This window comes from Nematolebias whitei, chromosome 18 (genome assembly GCF_014905685.2).
Source record: "Nematolebias whitei isolate Nwh7 chromosome 18, NemWhi1, whole genome shotgun sequence".
Taxonomy (NCBI): Eukaryota; Metazoa; Chordata; class Actinopteri; order Cyprinodontiformes; family Rivulidae; genus Nematolebias; species Nematolebias whitei.
The window spans coordinates 29565363-29580580 of record NC_056515.1 but is presented as its reverse complement, the minus strand read 5'-3'; the positions used below and the strand labels follow the sequence as shown (position 1 = coordinate 29580580).

The following is a 15218-nucleotide window of genomic DNA, read 5'->3' as shown; positions in this document are numbered from 1 at the left end:
GTAAACTTGAACGTCAAAATGTTGGTGCTGCCACCAGCTCCACGGTTTTGGGACAAAAACACACAAACAGTATTATGAAGTTGAAGTAGATTTATTTTTTTAATATTCAGCTACAAATTGCAGTAGTTTTCTGGCATGCATAGTTTAACACAGATAAGACACATGAAGTTATGAAGTAAGATCTCTCTTTTTGATATTTCTCTGGACTCGCGTCCATTCTTGAACAGTCTAACAACAAAACTTTTTAAACTAAAACAATCCAACATGGGATTTTGTAAACTTTCTTTGGCTTTTAATAAAGAAGCTTAAATTGCTTTTTTTACACTTATTGATGAAGATAAGAAAACTAGGATTAAAACTTTGCAGGATGTATCGATTATTTAATTCACTTTGAGGTATTAAAGCTGAACTTTTGCGAACAAAATAAAAAGTTTCCCCTTTAAATTGATTTTTTTTTAAATCAGTAAATCTGCTATTAAAGCTGTCCTGTTCAAATCAAAGCAGTCAGAATCACATTTTGTTTTATTATTATAACACTCAGCTAAATCACGCAGAGTAAAAATCTAAATTAGTCAAACGTACATGTAAATAAAAGGCATATCACAGTATTAAAGTTCAGCAAAACCCTATTTACATCATGTTTGCAGTTGAAAAAGTCTGGTTTGCACATTGGAAATTACACTTCTGTCAAAGAAAGGGAGGCAGATAGGTTTTAAAATAAGAGGAAACAAATCAGCGCTACATTAAATTACACATAATTAACCAGATTTATTTATCTTCAGTGACATTTCACATCAACAGCATAAGATGTAGAGAAACAACAGCCACAAAATACACCCACACATAAATGATTTGACCAGACGGAACAAAATATTTCAGTATTGCCAGTTTTTTTGTGCTTATTAGAACCCTCTGCACTGAAGCAGAATTTGTAGCTTTTAAAATATATCTTCCTACTTGCTACAGTTAACAACAAGAGTTGAGCACATTAAGCTCAAACAGAATATCACCTGTTAATCACAGAGCAAACACGTAGAAACGCTCTACTTATTAATCAAAAATATGGTTTTAAAATGCTCTTGTCAAAAGTCACGAGTGCAGCCGTTGGTTTAGTTTCTGCTCAGAGGAGCAGCAGCAGCTTGTTGCTAACAGTGATGCTCCAGGCAGTTGTCGTCAGCTGTGCTTCAGCGAGGCAGTTTCAGCTCAAGGTTGATATGTTTTCTCCGTCTCGTTTATGCACACTTCAAGAAGATCCGTCGTTTGTCCTCGGCTGGGTTTTTTTGTTTTCCAAGAAGGCATGTCTGACCTCTCAGCGGGAGCTCATCGAGACATCATCCGCACAAATTCTGTGAATTAAAGCAATCGATGTTTATAAAAGTTTATTCATTTAGTCTGCAGCTTTAGTTGAAATCTGCAGCCAAGCTTTACTTCAAGGGATGGTATCACTCGCCTCCTTTCATGACAGAGCTTTGGACTAGTTATCTTATACTGGAGGTATACGGTGGCCCTGAGGTGTAAATGAACATTTGAAAAAAATGGAATTACATTTCAAAGAATGAAATTCGAAAAAAAACACAACAAAAACACAACATTTGAAAAAAATTGAATTACATTAAACCAAAACAGAATCGGCCAGAATCACATTTGGAAAAAAAAAAAAAAAACGGAATCTTCTTCTTTCGGCTTTTCCCTCTTCAGGGGTCGCCACAGCGAGTCATCCTCCTCCATCTCACTCTGTCCTCTGCATCCTCTGTCCTCACTCCAACTACCTTCATGTCCTCTCTAACTGCATCCAGATATCTCCTCTTTGTCTTTTTCCTGGCAGCTGCATTTCTAGCATCCTTCTACCAGTATACCCACTGTCCCTCCTCTTGACATGTTCAAACCATCACAGTCTGGTCTCTCTAACTTTATCTCCCAGTTATTCAACCTGTGCTGTACCTCTGATGATCTCATTCCTAATCTTATCCTTGTCACTCCTAAAGAGAACCTCAGCATCTTCATTTCTGACACTTCCAGTTCTTTCTCCTGTCTTTTTGTCCATGTCTCTGTCTCCAGACCATACAACATAGCTGGTCTCACCACTGTCTTGTAAACTTTTCCTTTGACCTTTGCTGACACCCTTTTGTCACAAATCACTCCTGAAACTTTTCTCCATCCACTCCATCCTGCCTGGACTCTCTTTTTCACTTCTTCACATTCCCCATTTCCCTGGACAGTGGACCCTAAGTACTTGAAGTCCTGCACCTTTGTGACCTCTGCTCCTTGTAGCCTCACTGTTCCACCGGCCTCCCTCTCATTTACACACATGTACTCTGTCTTACTACAGCTGACTTTCATTCCTCTTCTTTCAAGTGCATACCCCCACATCTCCAAGTTCTCTTCCACCTGTTCCCTGTTCTCACCACCGATCACAATGTCATCTGCAAACATCATCGTCCATGGGGATTCCTGCCTGACCTCATCCGTTAGTCGGTCCATCACCAGAGCAAACAAGAAGGAGCTCAGAGCAGATCATTGATGCACTCCCACCTCCACCTTAAAGCTATCCGTCACTCCTACAGCACATCTCACCACTGTCCTGCTGTCCTCATACATGTCCTGTACCAGTCTAACATACTTTTCTGCCACTCCAGATTTCCTCATACAATACCACACCTCCTCCCTCAGCACCATGTCATATGCTTTTTCTAAATCCACAAAGACACAATGGAGTTCTTTCTGACCCTCTCTGTACTTCTCCATCAACATCCTCAAAGCAAAGACGGCATCTGTGGTGCTCTTTCTCAGCATGAAACCATACTGCTGCTCACAGATAGTCACCTCTCGTCTAAGTCTTGCTTCCACAACTCTCTCCCAGATCTTCATCGTGTGGCTCATCAACTTAATTCCCCTGTAGTTGCTGCAACTCTGTACATCAACCTTGTTCTTAAAAATGGGCACCAGCACACTTCTTCATTCCTGAGGCATTTTCTCACCTTCATATATGCCATTGAATATTTGAGTCAAAAACCTCACTGCCATCTCTCCAAGACATTTCCAAACCTCCACTGGTATGAAAAAAAAAACAGTATCACATTTGAAAATACAGATTTACATTTGAAAAAAACAAACAAACAAAAAAACAGAATCACATTTGAAAAAACAGAATAATGTTTGAAAAAACAGAATTACATTAAGCTAAACCATAAGTTGTGTTTTTTTTGGGGGGTGGGGGGTATTCTCAATTAAAAAGCAACTGAACAAATGGTTGACGGACCCCACATCCTTCACGAGAGTTTGCATTTGTATCTTGTTACTGTACTTTGTTCTGTTGTTCTATGTTGTTATTAAAGAAAAAGAAAAAAAACACCACTTCTGCTTTGGCTTAATGTAATTCCATCCATCCATCCATTATCTTTTACCCGCTTCTTCCATTTTGGTCATGGGGATCGCCGGTGCCCATGTCCAGCAATCATTGTGCGAGGTGCAGGGTACACCCTGGACGGGTCGCAAGTCCATCACAGGGACACATAGAGACAAATGAGACAAACAACCATTCACTCTCTCTCTCACACCTAGGGACAATTTAGAGTTACCAGTCAGCCTAACATGCATGTTTTTGGTCTGTGGGAGAAAACCGGAGTACCCGGAGAAAACCCACGCATGCACAGAGAGAACATGCAAACTCCACCCAAAAAGGGAACCAGGGACCTGCTCGATGAGAGGCAGCAGCTCTACCCGTTGCACCACCGTGCTGCCCTTAATGTAATTCAGTTTTTTTCAAATGTTGTTGTGCTTTTGTTGTGTTTATTTTTCAAATTTAATTTTGTTTTTTGAAATGTTGTTCATTTACACCTCAGGGCCACCGTATATGTTCCTGTTTTAAGTTTGCTACATTCGCCTTATAATCTAGCTGTTTTGGCTACTGTTTTTGCCATCTTATTTTAATTTGTAAAATCTGTACGCCTCTTTTATGATTGTCTATTGTTGTCGCTGTCATCCATTCTTGTCATCATTCTTTGTTGAAATCAGGTCTCTTTTGTAAATGAGTCCTCGAGGCTCGATGGGATTAACCTGTCTAAATAAAGGTTGAATGAATATGTATTTATTGTGAATGACTCTCAGCTACTACCACATCAGATTTTAGTTTAAAAACTGTAAAATTGACTAACTATTCCTAAAGAAGAATTGTTACACAACTGGACCTCATATCTCAGCAGTGATACAGTCAGTAAGCCACAAAGGATAAATAAAGTCAGCTTTTTAACCAACAGACTGGTCATATTTTACCAGTGAATGGACATCATTTGATTATCAGTGACTCTTTTTCTGCCACTTATATGAACTCAGAGCATAACAAAACAAGAAATTACATTTTTGAAAGTCCAACAAGAAAAACGCAACGCCTATATTTTTTATCCCTTTCAGCCTCTGTGCATCTTTTTCTCAGTGGGTAATGAGTGAGGTGAGAAAATCTCTCAGCAGAGAGATAATCTGACAGACGTTTGTTCGTCTCCCCACCTCAGCATCAACACTGCATGGGATATGAGACAAACACATACTGAGATTTAAATAAATGTAAATGTGTCTTTGAAGGATAAACACTCATGCACTAAAATTTAACAGGAATGGCGCTAAAGGATCAAGGGTATGTTGTGTTGAGTACACACTGCGGTACCTTCAAAGTCTACATGCCCATCTCCGTTGAGGTCGATGTCTCGAAGAATTTCCTCCAGATCTCTATGTCCAACCTGCAAAAACATCAAGGCAAGGGAAAGGTGTGAACGTCCGTGGCACAAACTCAAATTAAATCAGGAAGTGGGACAGAAATCAGGCAGACACTGATTGATGGGGGTCTGTACCTGCTGTCCTAGTAGTTTTTTCATCGCTTCCCTGAGCTCAGCTGTGCTGATCTGGCCATCACCGTTTGTGTCAAACTGAAAATCAGACCAGCAAAGCTTTAAATCAAGCAGACATACAACTTTGTAGAGCTACCTCAGTGTTCACACAGTAAACACACATCCATGCTAGTTCAATAATAGTAATAGTATAATGAGAATTATTGTGATAACTCTCACTTGAATTTTACATAAAACAAACTTTTCTGCTGTAATTTCCTCACCTCCTTGAAAGCATCTCTGAGTTCCTTCACTCCTATCATGTCTGCTGTTTCTGCCAGAAGTTTAGGCCCCATAAGTTCAACAAAATCTTCAAAGTCAACATGTCCTCCCACTGTTACACAGATATAAAAACATTTTAACCTCAATGGGTCATTAAAAAACAAACTGTTTTTTTTCTTCTTCATTAATTAGTTATGTCTTTAATAGCAAGACTGACTTTTAAAAACGAGGGAATTGTCTGGTAAAGAGATAGCTCAGATATTCTGAAGTGAGTTTTTTTTATGGAAAATGTAATAAACAAAATGTTGCCTGCTATCAATAGCTCTTCAGATGACATAACCTTGGAAAATTAGAGTATATATCTGATTAAAAAACTAACAGCTAGTTTGAGCAAGGCCAAAACAAAAGTGGATTGCTGTGTCTTGGATGGGTGGATGATGGGTGGATGATGGATGAATGGATGGATGATAGAAAGATAGATAGATGATGGATGGATGATGGTGGGATGGATGATGATAGATGATGGACGGATGAATGGATGATGGATGGATGGATTTATAGATGAATGATGGACGGATGGCTACATGGATGGATAGGTAATGGAGTATGGATGGATGAATGATGAATGGATGGATGAATGTATGATGGATGGATGTATAGATGGATGATGGATGATGGATGGATGGATAATGATGATTAATGTATGTATGTACGTATGTATGTATGTATGTATGTATGTATGTATGTATGTATGTATGTATGTATGTATGTATGTATGTATGTATGTATGTATGTATGTATGTATGTATGTATGTACATATGGATGTATAGATGGATGATGGATGATGGATGGATGGATGGATGGATGGATTGACTGATGATAGAATATGGATGCATTGATGTATGGATGGATAGATGATGGGTGGATGGATGAATGGATGGATGGATGGATGAATGGATCAATGAATGGATGATGGATGGATGTATAGTTGGATTATGGATGGATGAATGATGGATAATGGATGGATAGATGGATGGATTGATTGATAGATGATGGATGGATTGATGGATGGATGGATGGACAATGGATGGATGGATGTTGAATGGATGGATGATGGATGGATGGATGATGGATGGATGGTCTGAGTAGTGGTTAATTTGTCGATCCAGATAAAACTTTTATTTATTCCAACTTAAGCTGTTCAGAAATCTATCTACAACAGGTAAGATATTGATTGTTTGAGCCCACTTCACAAGATCCAAATAACCCTGGTAATGTGTGGATCTTCTGACTTTGTGTGCACTAAACTTCATCTGGTCAATGAAAAGTAAAAGACAAAAGATACATGGACCAAAACAAACATGGACAGATGCAGTTACAATTCATGTTGATCTGTTGGCTCAGCTCGATCAGCTCCATCTCTGTTGGCATGTAGCCCATTGTCCTCATGCAGTTCCCCAGGTCTTTACAGCCAATAAATCCATCTTTATCTTTGTCGAACTCCTTAAATGCCTCACGTAGCTCTGTGAAAAAAACAAAGATAAAAACTGGATGAATTTTGAAAATGGCACATTTGAACTTGTTATTTTGATAAATGTAGCCTCACATACCATCCATTTCTTCTGGCCTCAGCTCTCGGTCCTGTGGGGGAGAACAGTACAAGGTTAAGATCCAAACATTGCTGACATGTGAAAACTCATGCCAGTATACCCATTGTTCCTCGCTCAGCATGTCACTGTGATGAAAAAAGGCAATTTGAGACATAAGCCAAGAGTTGTCTGGTTTTGTTCCAACTTGACAGGAAGAGCTCTTCCAAGACATGGCAAACTGATGAAAACACTGGCAATCTGTCAAAATGTGGCATGTGTAACAACGTGAAAACAATAAAACCACAGAGAATTATTAAATTTGTCGTAAATGAACAATAGTTTTTCCTGAACATATCTCTAATGTGCGAGAAATTAATGTTGGATGTTATTTAAGGTTGATTTAAATACATTTATTATTGGGTTGAAAAACAAATTATTGTCCCGTTCAGTTTAATTTTCATTCCATGTTTTCTTTCAAGGAGCATCATCCAAGATTTCATCTCCTACATAATGTTTAAAGACCTTTATTATATATAAAAACACTCTTTTTGTTGTCCTACTTTGTAAATGAGGAGAAATAATCTCATCATAACCCTCCATTGTGCTACAAATGGCCACCATGTTTTTGAGCATCACATCCAGCCTCCGGTGTAAATATAAATATAAACCACACAGCAGACACACTCTTCTGTCTGGCATTGAAGCAACCAGGAACACCCCTTCAGTTCTTCAGGATTTCAAGTCCTCAGCCTCCTCTCAGCATCACCGCTGTCTGTTGTGACTTTACAACGAATAAAGTGGTTGGTTTTGCTCATTAATCCTAAACTACGCTGATGTTTCTTGCATGCACATCATATGTTCTGGACTTACGTACAGCCTGCCGGTTCTCAGCGAAGCCCTTGCGTAGAAAGATGCACGCAGGCCCCAGTACGTTGTGCATGTTGACTCCGTTCTGGGCCAGGGCTACTAGTGGCTCAAGATAGGCCCCCCCAGATCCCCCCTCCTCACAGGACTGCACTGCTTTGTAGTTCTTCTTCTTGTCCTGGAGCAGCATCAACGCGGTGAGGAGAGGGGCGCAGATAGGAGAGGCAAAGACAAGGTGGGGGGTGAAACTGTGCGACTAGTTTGCAATGATGACAACAAGGAGCCCGTGCGCAGGAAAGGTGGGGTGGTTGGGGGGGGGGGGGGGGCGTGAACGATGTTAGTCGTGATGGATGACGGTGCCCAGTCAGAAGAAACACTCTGTGTGTTACAATACAACACAACAGTTGTTGTCATCTGTGACTCCATCCTGCCTAATCACCTCCTAATAAAGCAAAGCCCCACTTTTCAGACATATTCGTATTTCCTTACCCTGAGAAAAAATTGTTCAATTGCTAACGTTGTAAACACAATGACTATATCAGGACAACTCAAACTGCTCGCAGCGCACATAAACCCCAACTTACTGTGCTCAGACCTAATCTACTTTTATTGTGCTACACTGAATAATTACCACTGTAACACTCGGGGAACATGGATTTGATGCCCTGATGACTTTTGTGTCATTTCAATGAAATAGAGCAACCCAGAAAAGTCCCATTTTTTGTAAATTATAAGATTTTCCTAATGGCAAAATAAATAAATAAAGTCAACCTGATGATTTGGTGCAAATGTGTTAGAGCTGGCTGCCTTTTTAGTTTGCCTTTTTAACTTCAGCTAACACAAAAATGGCTTTAAATCAGCCAATTATACAGAGCACCTGACGTTTGATGTGAATGTGGCTGAGAGTCACTCCCATCACATACTGTACGAGATACGTTTTTAAAAATATCCATTAACTATTGGCGTCGACTCTGTTTATTAGCAAAATAACTCATAAACCTCTGGACAAATTTTACTGAATCTCCCAGAACGTAATCAATAAGTGCACATCTACAATTGGATACCTCTTGGAGTAAACCCAATTAAAGATGGCCACCATAGCGAACTGAACTTAGCAAACACAAAAATTACTAGAACTTAGTCAGTTTTACAAGTAATGAGTTAACACTTGGTGTGGAAGTAGTTGAGCATTATTTCTAACAAATACTTGAAGGATTACATATTTCATAGTATTTTTGTTTAAAACTTTGGCAATCTTCTGATTAAAACTTTAACGGTTGGTGTCAGCCATGTGATTTTTAAAGGTATTCAGCCAAAATGACATCGTAGCTGCCCATATGCCTCTCTTCAAGGAATGCTTTCTATGTTCTATAATATTTAATTGGATTTGTTGTGTTTTGTGGCAACATTTCAAAAGCTAACAGCAAAGCAAAGATTCAGCCTGCCATGAAATTATAATTGCCAATTAGGTCAATCAACCAAGGTCCAAATGTTGTCCTCACAGCCGCTGACTCAATTACTGGAAGAACAACAGGTTAATTAAAAACATTCAGAGCCAGACAGAGCAGGAGCTTCTTCTAAATAAGGTCAATTACAATCAAACTCTCATCTCATAAGCCACAATCAGCAAAATAATCCTTTTTTTTTGTCAGACAGATGAAGTAATGATAAAGATGTATTTCCACTTCTCTCAATGTTTTTTTAAACACTAATCGTTGATTTCTTCAGTAACTGAGACGCTCATCCACTTTCCGTGAAATAAATAGAAGAAGACAGCATCTCAGCAAATCACCAAGAATCCATTTAACTGCTGCTCTAAATCTTTCTGACATGAGCGCAGCCATTTTTCAAAGCTTTAGCACAATGGAAAACACACAATAGTAAAAGATTTCTATGCACGCTCATGCTTTACGCAGTTACACTCTGTATTATATGTTCTACAAATGACCTTCACTCTCCATCTGCTTGTCCTAAAGCCACTTTGAACATTCCTGCAGATCTCATCGCAGGGGTTGATGCCCACTGGGCAAATCTGAGCAAGTGATGCATGGAGCAGCGCTGTCTGCAGCTACACGATGCCAGAAAAGTACTCGTGCTAGTTATATAACGTAAAATACACACAGCAGGGAAGAGGAATCTAAGAGTGAGGATGACTGAAGTCGAGCAAGAAGTTCTGCAGCCTTCCAACCCGTTTAGAACAGATGGCATCAACAGCTTGTCATATTGTTCTTCTATAAGGATGTGCAGCTGTTAGACCGCTGAGAGTCTGCAGCACATTTTATACATGGGTTTATAAAGTTGTTTCAGAGACAATAAATAGTTATATCTAAAGGTAACAGGTTTGGAACTGGTTATGGCACAAAGTCTTCCATCAAATGACCGGTCAGGATCAATCAAGGGTTTGTTCACATTCACAAGTTCTTTAAAAGAAAATTTAATCTAGCTAGCCAAATCCGTTCATGGTTTTCATGCAAGTGATGATTTCCATGTGCTTTTCTTTGACAATGATCACAACTCTCAGTCAATACATACAAAAATATTAATCGCAGCCTGGCAGTGAAATGTCAAACAGAACGTTGGGATGGGTCAGGACAGATTTTTTTTTAATTATTGCAACTGGTTCAGTTAGGGGTCACACCATGACATTAGCATGCACTGAAGGTCAGGGGGAGTCAGGAACAACGGGACAACAACAGACAGGGGGGAACCTCCAAACGCAGCTTACCTTCTTGGTGAAAGATTTAAGCGACTTTACTGAGTTACCCATGGCAACAAAACAACAAATGCCCTCAAAAATATAAAAAAATCCTCTTGTTTTATGTTTTCTCTCTGACCGTGCGACTGTACCTGTACGTAAGCGCACGTACGTGCATGTGTGTATGCATGACATGCATTGGAACAGGGTTGATTAAGAAGGGAACAGGTTCTGTGGGTTACTGACTGATATAAAAGGACATTTGGGAAGAGGAGAGGAGCAGACGGGAAAGACGAAGGATTGTGCAGGACAGGGACGACTTAAAGGCAAGGATGCTGGACAGCAGGAGGACAGGGACACTGAGACAAAGGAAGAAATATGTAAAGAGTAATGAGAAACATAAAGACCATGAAGGGAGAGGAAACATGCAGCTTTCTGTGCGAGATGCAAGTGCCTGAAGTAGAAGAGGAGGATTGCTTATTCATCCCTTCCTCTCTCCTACAGAGCTTTCCCTTCAACCCTCCCTCCCCTCTACCCTCTCTGCCTCGCTTTGTGTGTCTGTCAGGACGTCTCTTGCTCTTTTCCCGCACCCTCCTTGCCCCCAAACTCCTGCTAAGTCCACAGTTTTTATACCATCCATGCCAATGCGACAGAAGAAGCACATTCGGACAGCATGTCACCTTCCCCTGAGCAAGATGCTGGAGACACTAATCCCAACATTTTACGCACACACACACGTGAGCATACACTTGATTAAACTCACTCGGATGTGGGGCTGTGGAGCTAAAAATATTGCACGCTTTCTCTCTTCGTCCCCACTCTACCCCCCCTCCAGCTTCCACCACACAGAGGCAACACAAAGTCATGATAAGCTGGAAGGGCTCGGATTCAGATCAAAGCCAAAACTGTTCACAAAATGACACACGGATGGAGAATTATGGCTCCGGAGGAAGCAAACCAGCACGTGTAAACGGAAACACACGCAGACAGGCAAAGTAACGGTAAAACTTGCACCCAAACACCGTCATGGAGGCCAATAGAGAATTTCTAAAAAGCAGTAAAAGGAAGAAATATGATTTATTATTGTGGTACCTTTTAGTACCCCCTTAATGCTTGTTACTTAAATGCAAATTATATTTGATTCTAATACATATACTCTATGACTCTATACATATTACAGACTTCAAAATGGGAATTTACAAAATCTGAGTTGATGGAAACAAAGCCCCATATATCCGTCAAAGTTATGAGCTGATTTTTAAAGGTTAAAGTTGAAAGCTTTTATTGGTGCAGACGTATACATTAGACATGGACCACTGCTTCTGGTTCATGCAGTCCTTTTTCATACTCAGTTTATTCAGGGCACGGTCATGAAGGGAGAGGGTCGTCCATTGCAGAGTAACAAAAACAAACATTACATCGACTAAGTAGAGGATGACATTTTTTCAGGAGTCCTGTGGGTCACGGGATTCCCACAGGATTCCGGCAGGACAGGAGTCAACTTTAATATAACTCACAGGATTGGGATGGGACAGGACGAAAAGTTAACAGGACCAGGACAGGAGCGGGAAACAACCAATAGGACACAAAAGAAAATGAAAATAAAAATACTTTGAGCAGGCGCTGCTATTTTGTAGTTTTCTTTCAATAAGCCTTCACTCTGGAATACCAGACTTGCAATGCTCCAGTCTGTAAATGATGCTCTGAAGTCTGGTAAGCTGCATGACATCCTGCTTTGCCGAAACGAGCTCATTACCTGTTGTGAACTTCTCGAGGACATCATCCAATGTATAATGCCTTTAAGTATTTTTATTCATTGAGTTACATGCGGTGTTCCCTCAGTGCAGACTGAACTAGGCAAAAGGGCCTTCTCCTATACTTCGCTCCTGTTTCCTGGAATATCTTACAAAAAGACCTGAAGCGCTTGACCTTGACCTCGAAGTGGCTTTAAAAATGTGTTGGACTCCTGGCAAGGACTAATGCAGACATGTTCCTGTTTTTAGTTTTCTATATTCGCCTTATAATGTAGCTGTTTTTGTTACTTTTTTTGCCATCCGTTTTGTAAAAAAAAAAATAATGATCTGTACGCCTTTTTATATTTGTCTATTGTTGTCATTGTTGTCCATTGTTGTCATTGTAGTATGAACATATGCATGATATATTCATAAATTAAAACGGATTCTTTCATTTTTCTGGACTGTATAATGACGTGCATCTGAATTTAAAAAAATGCGGACGTGAGACGTTAATTGTCTTTGACTCACCAACGACAGTGGGTCATTTATTAACAGAATCAAGTTTAACACATCACACATTTACATTAATTGGCAAGAATTGAAAATAACGACAGCTTATTAATCAGTTTTACAGGAAGTAAACAACATGGCAATTGTTTTCTCACTTCCAGCAGAACAACAAACGTCAACCACACGGCAGTGATTGAAAAACTTTGCTTCAGACATTTCTAAAAATATCTGTAATGATTTTTAGCAGATAGAAGAATTTTAAAGATGGGAAATGAAGTTTAAGTATGAGAGAGATGGGGAGGGAATTTGTCTGTTTAACCAGAAACATGCACGCTCCTTTGGACCAGCTTGTCCCAACGGTACACTTTGGTTGAAGATCGACTTTTTACCTTTCTGAAGATATGTCAGTTCCGGCGTAAAGTTCCACTTCGAGCCACTTTTCAGCGTCTCCGTAAGAACAGCTAAACCTGGGGAGTCGTGAGATCATCCAGAACAGACTTTCATAATTCCCAGATCTTCTCTGGTTCAGCTTGATTTTCTTTCTTTCATCAGCATCCTGAATTCCAGTCTTCATGAACTCTGGAACTGCTGGAGCTGCAAACTCTCCACCCGACTCCAACTGGAGGTGGAACCTCTTGCAGAACTCTCCATCATCAGCAACTCTTCTCAAACTTACTGCTATGAACTAGGAAGTACCAACATTTAAAGAAAGCTCACTTCCGGTTCATTTGAGAACTTTCTGATTGGTCGATTGACCAAAACAGAGGTGTGTTTTGTGATGTAAGGTGTTATGAAAAGTCAAGGAAAAAGAATAAGATTGTTTAAGAACAGACAGAAGATTGTTATGAAGAACTTCAGACTTCGTGGAGTCACTTCTCCAGTATCTTGATGTAAAAGTTAAACATGACATTTCTTTTTCAGTAAACTTGCAGTTGACCGAAACTTGAACTTTGACCAACTTACACACTTGCTCACTTCAAACAGACGATCAAGAAATTGAATCATTACTCTGTAACGTATTCCAACTTGATTTCACTTTGAATGAGGATTAAGAATCATTATTACTGTTTCACAGTTAATAAAAATGAGTAGTTCACTTCAACATTCAAACATTGTTTGAACTAACACAATTTGATTATCAAACATTTGTAAAATAGTAATGATAATAGAGAATAGTCTTCTTTCACTTGATTAATTCAAGAAAGAAAGTCTCAGGATGGGTCAACCTGTATTTCTGGATGCAAATCAATGAAATGACAAGTTCTGTCCCATAAGGTCCTTAAGGTCAAGGTTTTGACATCAGGCCTAGTTCACTACATCATCATTCTTTGTTGAAATCAGGTCTCTCTTGTAAATGAGTCATCAAGGCTCAATAGGATTTACCTGTCTAAATAAAGGTTGAATGAGTTCCCTTGCTTGGTTTTCTTTATTTTGTTTAAGCAGTTTGAAACATGACAGTAACGTCACTGTTTAAAGGAAGCAATTGTTCAATAAGTTAGTTAAATGCAACTTTATATGTTATGTTTGGGTTCACGGTGTGACCCATGTACTGTTTTTTTTTATAAAGTTTTTTTGTTTTTACTGTAACTGAGCTCCAAAAGAGCTAGAAACAGCAGCTGATCCTCCATAGAAAAACTATAGAAACCATACATTTCACATTTTCATATTAAGAAGTTGGTCCAGATGACACGATTTAACCATTTTTGTTGTTATCTACCTGGATTATTGAGTTTACAAACCTTTTTTTATAGGGACTACAGGCTTTGTATTGTTTGTTTTGTGACCTTTAGTGAAGGTTTTTGTTTGGATTAATGCAATAAATGCCTCCCTATTTCACCTCAGATGAACTGTTCCTATTGCCATATCTTTTGAAATAAAACTGCAGAACACAAAGTAATATAGAAAGGAATGGTAGAAAACCAAATCAAATTCAATGTATTTCCTAAAGACTAAATGGAAGAGAGAAAAAATGGGAGCAGTGCTGGAGTGGGAGTGATTTTGAATGGGAGTAGAATGGGAGCAGGAGTCATGTTACCAGGAGTGGGACAGGACAGGTTATTTTTTTCTGTGGGACCAGGACAGGACAGGAGTGAAAATCCACTCCCGTGTCATCCTCTACAACTAAGCATCTTTGCACACTCACATCCACTCCTACAGGGTCAGTTTAGAATCTCAAAATTACCCATCGTGCACAGTTTTGGGTTGTGGGAAGAATAAACTCAGTCACAGCACACAAACAGCCACTACTGGTCTATAGAAATCAGGGCAGCCAATAGTCGATGTACGATACAGATTAAAAAATAAACACATTTGCATTTAATAAAAAAATTAGCATGACTGCTTAACTTAAATAAACAAGTGCAATTAATTGGAGTTTTCTAGAAGCACATTCTTGCTTATAAACTAAATAGTGGACGACAGCGAGCTGACGACATTCGATCAGTTTAATATTCAAACGTATGGCTAATTGTAGATTTAAAAAAAAGGCAATTAGTTTTTAACCTTTTTGATTTGAGGCAAGAGAACTAACCTCCCCACCTCTACCCAATTTACGGGTTTATGATGTGAATTTTTTTTTTCTTCACTGGCTCTCTAACGAGGCACACGCATTCTCCCCGCTCCCTGTTCTCCTCCTGTTTTTTTGCTTTCTGTCTGTGTATCAGAGCAGCTCCTATTTTTACACATCTCCCGAAATGGAAACTACTGTTTTGGATCTGACCA

The 15218-nt window shown here is 39.4% G+C and overlaps 1 protein-coding gene across 2 annotated transcripts in view; it reads right to left on the bottom strand.

Annotated features, from left to right (window-relative positions):
* Window positions 1-959: 959 nt before the first annotated feature.
* The window catches only part of cabp1b (calcium binding protein 1b), a 22420-nt gene continuing 8161 nt past the window's right edge, over window positions 960-15218 (bottom strand). Inside the window, exons 1-8 of one of the 2 annotated variants that reach the window (XM_037692261.1) lie at window positions 10282-10478; window positions 7567-7734; window positions 6714-6744; window positions 6483-6626; window positions 5105-5214; window positions 4845-4919; window positions 4661-4733; window positions 960-1346 (exon numbers count right to left, since the gene is read on the bottom strand). In XM_037692261.1, coding sequence (XP_037548189.1) covers window positions 1321-1346; window positions 4661-4733; window positions 4845-4919; window positions 5105-5214; window positions 6483-6626; window positions 6714-6744; window positions 7567-7734; window positions 10282-10446 — 792 coding nt within the window. In that variant the 5' untranslated portion in view covers window positions 10447-10478 and the 3' untranslated portion in view covers window positions 960-1320. Of the gene's footprint in view, window positions 1347-4660; window positions 4734-4844; window positions 4920-5104; window positions 5215-6482; window positions 6627-6713; window positions 6745-7566; window positions 7735-10281; window positions 10479-15218 lie in introns of those variants that run through there. The other variant, XM_037692260.1, reaches the window with a different exon arrangement.